This window comes from Elephantulus edwardii, unplaced genomic scaffold (assembly GCF_000299155.1).
Source record: "Elephantulus edwardii isolate Elephantulus edwardi_28Jun2011 unplaced genomic scaffold, EleEdw1.0 scaffold00037, whole genome shotgun sequence".
Taxonomy (NCBI): domain Eukaryota; kingdom Metazoa; phylum Chordata; class Mammalia; order Macroscelidea; family Macroscelididae; genus Elephantulus; species Elephantulus edwardii.
This window is the reverse complement of record NW_006399787.1, coordinates 16,598,926-16,606,097: the sequence shown is the minus strand read 5'-3', so window position 1 is coordinate 16,606,097 and position 7,172 is coordinate 16,598,926. Positions and strand designations below refer to the sequence as shown.

At 40.7% G+C, this 7,172-nt stretch overlaps 1 protein-coding gene and 1 pseudogene across 1 annotated transcript; both read right to left on the bottom strand.

Annotated features, from left to right (window-relative positions):
• Positions 1 to 2,294: 2,294 nt before the first annotated feature.
• Positions 2,295 to 2,564, bottom strand: LOC102870912 (barrier-to-autointegration factor-like). Its single transcript, XM_006884730.1, has one exon. The coding sequence runs from the start codon at positions 2,562 to 2,564 to the stop codon at positions 2,295 to 2,297; it is 270 nt and encodes an 89-aa protein (XP_006884792.1).
• A 1,608-nt stretch (positions 2,565 to 4,172) lies between these two features.
• Positions 4,173 to 6,552, bottom strand: LOC102847692 (annotated as a pseudogene).
• Positions 6,553 to 7,172: the final 620 nt, after the last annotated feature.

Here is a 7,172-nt window from a genome sequence, read left to right as displayed (position 1 = left end):
AGGCAAGGATTCTGAGGCTTCATCTGACATACTTTGGGCATGTTGCAAGAAGGGATGGATCAGTCCTTTGAGAGGGACATCATGTTTGGAAGGGTGGAGGGATAGAGAAAGAGAGGGAGACCATCAATGAGACAGATTGGTAACAGTGACTGAGGTAATAAGGGTAGATGTGTTAGAGACAGTGAAGTTGACACAGGATAGAGCAGTTTTCAAGGCTGTTGTACACAGGGTCATTATGAGTTGCAAGTGACTCGACGGCACATAATAACAACAACTACAACAAATTTAACTTAAAATGTTATTGTTGTGTACCATAGAGTTGGAACTGACCTATAGCTGTGGATGAAAGAGAACAAAACTATCACGTCTTTCCACATTAGACCAAAATTGGTTGTGATATTCGGAAGCTTCTCTATAAATTTCTCTGGATCTTGGGGAAAACTTCCTAGTTTGTTTTTACAACTCTTTAAATCTCTCATATTATTAAAGGAGACATGGACTCTTGTGTTTCCATTGGGCCTCCCTACATCTTGCAGGGGGTATATAGTTGTTGTTGTTTACTACTGAGTTGCAACTGACTCATAGCTGTCCCTCTAGCAGGTTTTCAAGTTGGGATCAACTCACACCTTACACATTAGCTAGTTTACAGAGGCTATAAATGGAAGATTGCTGATCTTTCTTCTGTGGAGTAGCTGGTACATTCCAGCCACCTATTTTGGGGTTGGCTGCACAAGTCCTTATCCACTAGACCACAAAAATTTCCTTAAAACCAAGTCCAAGCTACTTTGAAGGAATGGGCAAAAAAAAGGTCTCAGGGATTGAAGGAATGCCAGTTGAAATATTTTAACAAAAAGATGCTGCCCAGGAGGACATGCTCCCCAGGTTGTGCCAAGAAATCTGGAGGACCACCACTACCTGGCCAGCTGTTGGAAGAGATCCATATTATTTCCCATTAAAAAAAAAAGTGATCCAACTGAATGTGGAAATTCTTGAACAACATCACATGCAAGCAGAATCCTGCTGAAAATTATCCCAAAATGATTGGAAGTACATTAACAGGTAACTACCAGAAATATAAGTTAGGTTAAGTGAATGTGGCAATAAGAACATCATAGTGAATGTCAGATGGAGCTTAGCTGAAAGCAGAGAGCACCAGAGGAATGTCTATCTGTGTTTCAATGACGATGCAAATGCATTTAACTATGGAGTCACAACTAACTGTGGCTAACTTTGAGGAGAAAGGGAATCCCAGAACATTTAATTATGCTTATGCAAAACCTATACTTGGACCAGAAAGCAGTCATCAAAATAGAGCAAAGAAACACTTCATGATTCAAAGTCAGGAAAGGAGAGTGTCAGAAATGACACACAGAAATGTATCCATTCCTTTTCAATCTATATGTGGAACAGATCATTCAGGAGGTTGGAGTTCATGAGGAGGAAATGTGGCATCAGTACTGGAGAAAGAATCATCAATAATCTACATTTTTGCAAATGACACACCTTACTTGCTGAATCTGAGAAGGGCCTGAAGTATTTGCTGCAGAAGGTCAATGACTTTAGTCATCAATATGAATTGAAGCTCAACATCAAGTAGACAAAGATTCTCACCATTGGGCCAATTGGCAGCACCATGATAGGTGGAGAAGAAATTGAGGCTGTTATCAATTTCCGTTTCCTCGGCTCCACAATCAACACTGTTGGTACCAGCAGTTGGGAAATCAAAAGATTAATTACATTGGGGAAATATGCCATCATTAATAATGTTGTTGCTGTTGTTGTTTTGTGCTGTCAAGTCACCTGCAACTCATAGCAACCCTATGTAAAACATCCCTAAACCCTGCTCTATCCTGTGCCAATCTTATTGTCTCTGACACACCTACCTCCATTACCACAGTGACTGAATCAATCCATCTTATTGCGAGTCTTGTCTCTTTTTTTTTTTTTTTTGAAGGCCACTGACTTTATTGATTTACAAAACTTTACAAGAATAGTAACTATTGTGCCAAAAAGGAGCCAAATGGCATAAAAATAGACTGAAGGTGAAGGGCAAAGAGTGAGGGAAGGGGCCTAGAACCCACTCTGGAAGCTTGGAACATTGTTTCCATGGCCAGGAGTGGAGAAGGGGAACCCGTGCAAGAGAGGGGAACTCGAAAAAAAGTTAAAACGGTGAGGGGAGAAGACTCCTAAAAAGCCTTGGAGGTGAGCATGACCACAGCAATTTCCGTCAATCTCCTTCGTAGAGGACGGAAGGGGAGCCTCAGGGCTGGGGTCTGGGGGCTCCCGGCGTAGCCTCACAAGAAGGCATCGCACCACTCGCGAAGGCACCCGAAGCAGTCCCGGGACTGCTTGGCGTTGGCACCGCATGTGTCCTTGAGCCATTCCCGGAAGAGGTCTTCATCTTTCTTTAGCACCAGAAACTGCCCAAGGACCACATATGCCTTGTCAAAGCCCCTCTCCTCCAGCTTCTTGCCCAGGACTTCACCGATGCCGGCCAGGCTCCCCACAGGCTTCTCCCCTATGAGCTCCGCCACGAAGTCCCGGTGCTTTTGGGAGGTTGTCATCTTGATCAGGCTTAATCAGCAGCTCTCTCCTAACGGTTCCTCCCGCCAGCCGGCTGCTCCCGCCGCTACCTCAATCGCTAGAACTTTCTTCTCGAGTCTTGTCTCTTACATTGTCCCTCCACTCTCCTAAGAATGACATCCCTATCTAAGGACTGAGCCTTCCTTGCAACATGTCCAAATTATGCCAGATGAAGCTTCAGAATCCTTGCCTCCAAGCAGCTACCTGGTCTCACGCACCCTCTGTAGATTGAACCTGTTTGTTCTCCTAGAAGTCCATGGTATATTCAATACTCTTCTCCAGCACCACAGCTCAAAGGCATCAGTTCTCCTTCTATCATCCCTAGTCATTGTCCATTGATGCATACCAAGTGATTGCAAAGACTATGGCCTAGATAAGGTGCACCTTAGTCTGCAGACTGACATCATTGCACTTCAGTATTTTGGAGAGGTCTTTGACAGCAGACTTTCACAATGCAATCTTTTAATTTCCTGGCTGCTGGTACCAAGAGTGTTGATTGTGGATCCAAGCAAACTAAAGTTGTTAATAATCTCAATTTCTTCACCATCTATCATGATGCTACGAATTTTCCCAGTGGTAAGAATCTTTGTTTTCTTGATGTTGAGCTTCAAACCATATTGACAGAAGTAGTCCTTGACCTTCTGCAGCAAGGGCTTCAGGTCCCCTTCAGTTTCAGCAAACTGACATTATTGCACATCAGTACTCTGGAAAGGTCCTTGACAGCAGATTTTCCCAGTGCAATTCTTCTTTTTATTTCCTGGCTTCTGGTACCAAGAGTGTTGATTGTGGAGCCAAGCAAGGTGAAAGTGTTAACAATTTCAATCTCTTCATCATCTATCATGATGTTGCCATTTGGCGCAGTGATGAGAACCTTTGTTTTCTTGATGTTGAGCTTCAATCCATATTGAAGTCTACAGTCCTTGACCTTCTGCCGCAAATGCCTCAGGTCCTCCTCAGTTTTGGTAAGCAAGATTGCATCATCTGCATAATGCAGGTTGTTAATGAGTCTTCTTTCAATCTGATGTCACATTCCTCCTCATACAGCCCAGCCTCCCAGATGGTCTGTTCTGTATATAGATTGAAAAGGTATGGAGATAGGATGAATCCGTGGTGTACACCTTTCCTGATTTTGAACCATACAGTGTTTCCTTATTCTTTTCTGACAACTGCCTCCTAGTCCAAGTATAAGTTTTACATAAGCAAAATCAAGTCTGGGATTCACATTCTTCTCACAGTCAGCCACAGTTTTTGTGATCCACACAGTCAAATGCCTTTGCATAGTCAATGAAACATGGTAGACTTTCGTCTGGTACTCTCTGCTAGCACAGATCAACAGTAATGAGTTATATAAAATACAATGTATATGAATGATTGTAAGAACATTTTATAACTGAAAAATTGAGAAAACCATAATGTTCATAAACAAATAAAATAATAACAACAAACAATATACAATGAACAATATACAAATGATTGTATGCAAACCAATAAAAAAGAAAACATTAAAAAGCAAATAGAAACATGCTAGTATCATTTGGTGCAGTATTTACTGTTTATTAACCATGATATGAGAGATTCTTGAGTGTTGCTTAAACCATAGGAAATGCAAAAATATTTCTCTGCCATGAAAAGAAAAATCAGAGATATTTGACAAAATGTGTTCACCTAATTCTCATATTCTTGTGTTTGTACTTGTACTCTCCTTACTCCCTTCTCTGTACTCTTCATACTACCTATTTGCTTTGATTTTTTTCTCTTCTGTGTTCACAGCCTTTTATCCTCTCTACATCATTTGATTTTTTTATTTTCTGTTTTTATATCTTCTCTTTTTTCACCGCCTTTAGCATATTCATTTTTTCCTTTCCTTTTTTGTTTTTCTTATAAAGCATGAAGAAGAAATATAAAAATAAAATAAAAAAATAATCAAAAATAGTAACAACAGATAAAAAAAAATTGCCGTCTCTTTTTGAGGAGGTGGGCCACTCTCATAACTGCCTCCAGGACCTTTAAACAAACAGCAAGGAGGCGCCCACCCATGATAACAATGACAGTGATATTTATTGCTACAGATGCCTTTCTTGTTGCAGGCCACAGGATGACAATCCTGTGACAAAGTCGAAGGAACACATTCATACTGAATGCGTATTTGCTCTGAATCACTGTGCCATCCTTCACAAGACCAGTATCAGGTAAGGACAACCCCGCGTGATCGTCAGTGCCCCAGCAAGTGGTGCCATTGAACTGCATCTGATGCACTATAGAATGTTGATGAAGACTGGGAAGTACACTCACATTTTCACACTAAATTCTTCCACACAGGATATCAGAAATGTTATGTTTTATGTATCCTTTGTCTTTGACACCACAGTGACCAAAACGATTTCCTTGAGTGTTGCCATCACTGTAACAGCTCTGAGATGCACTTTTTGCTTCTTGGCCAAAAATTTCTTTACACTGTGTATCATGGCTGGTGCATCTCTTTTCATAGCAGTAGGCACTGTCATTACAGGGGATCCCATTCATCACATAAACCTCTTCAGGACATTGATGATAAGTTCCATTGCACCACTCCGGAAGATCACATTCATTGGTCTGTGGTCTACACAAACACCCTGAGTGAAGGAGACTGCCATCTTTACAACACAGCCCAAAAGCACAAGCAGCCCCTGGACTTAGAGTACAGTTTGGAAGACAACAAGGGTCCCTAGCACACTTATATATGTTTCCACAGTCACATTCTTCTCCTTCTCCAACCAACTGGTTTCCACAAATACTCAGCCTAAAAGTCTTCTCTGGTAGAGGAGGATAACAAACACATTCACCTATTGTGTAAGTCCAGTTCCAAAATGTGATATAGCTGCAAATACTAAATATTGTTGATCTCTTTATTTCAGGATACATTAGGCAATATTGGCTCTCACAAGCACACCGATGATCATCGTGACCCATGCCTAAATTATGACCAAGCTTATGTGCTACCATAAGTGACATGTCAAACAACAATTTTCCTTAAAAACTTATGACTGCAAGTTTTTGTGCATCTACCTCCTTGGCAGACAGTATCATAAAGTGTATTAAATGATTCATTTATAAAAAGATGTGTAACATCACTTGATATTTGCTTATTAATGTTACTATATCTCCAGAGTCTAAATTGATTCAGAGCCTTATAAACATCATTTGTTAATGGTGTATTCCCCCTAGTCTATATCTCAATACCAGTCAAAAACACATCAATGTCTAAAGAGTTATATATGGAATCCACAAAATTAACAGCAGCAAATACATCCTGTTGTACCACTGAGATATTTTTAAGTGAATAAAAGAAGTGAGTACAGTCTATCTCCACTGCCATTTCAATAAAATGTTTATGGGTTCACCAGCTTTAAAATCTATGCTTCAATGTGGAATTATATGTCTTTTGCAAACTCCAACTGGAGTGCTATTTCTTCTTCTGGTAAGCCACATCTCATGGGTGGAAACCGTGTCTCATATCTACCTAATATATCAGGTGTTCAAATGTGGCAGAGTGCTTCACGGGTTCAATTTCATATAGGAGACCATTTCTCTTTAGCACCCCTTGAAAGCCCCACAAACAGGTCCTGAGAACAACCAAGGATTCAAAGTCCCCTTCCACATAACCATGAAAGAAGCAGTCATCCTGGGTAAAAGGCTGATTCTCATGGAGGGTATGCTGGTCTGTGTCTGGAAATGTCTGGAAATTAAGATCTTGTTGGCCTTCATGTGGATAATGTGCTTCTGGCTTCCAAATCGCAGACTGTAAGATAGCCAACCAGGAATCCTTGAATCTTTTCCTCTGCGGGTCACCTTCAAAGGCATCACCACTTCTGGAGAGAAGAAATGCTGAGAAGACCTGGCCTGGGAGTGGCCACACACTGACAGAGAAGCTCCAAGCCAGAGTAGCACAGAAATCACCCTGATGTGCATCAAGGCCTTCCTCATTGTCATTGTGGAGATAGTTCTCAAGAACAGGAGAGGGTAGGGTAGGAGACACTGCTGGTCTGGCTCAGTGTGCAGGGCTGAACTGTTATGGATCCATATCCTGGCAGAGTTGAATTATCAGAGCTGCAGTGCTGAAAGTCAAAATAAAAGAGCTAGAATGGTGCTGGTGGGATAAGGAAGACAGGAAATAGAAAGAATGAAGTGAAAATTATTTCTGAACTATGACATGACTTGAAGCTATAAAATACCTTGGATTTTCTTTTGCTTACTTGGGAGGGTGAAAGAGACTGGGGAAATAGATGGAGATTTGTCAAAAGTAAGTAACTATTGAACTTGGATGATTGATAAGTAAGGAATCACTTTACACCCACTCTTTACTTACCAACAGGGCTAGGTTTCACACATCAGACATTTTTGTGAAAATAAACATGCAAACCTGGAGTATAATACATGAGAACATCAAATAGAGGATGACTACATAGTTATGTAACTTTCTAATCACATCTTTACATTAATGTCAGATTGTATCATTACATAACTACTAAATTATAAATTCTTTTACTGCTAAGTCTTATTCTTACATAACTGGCAAAACACTGAGAATATGGCCACGTTAAGTTGCTAAA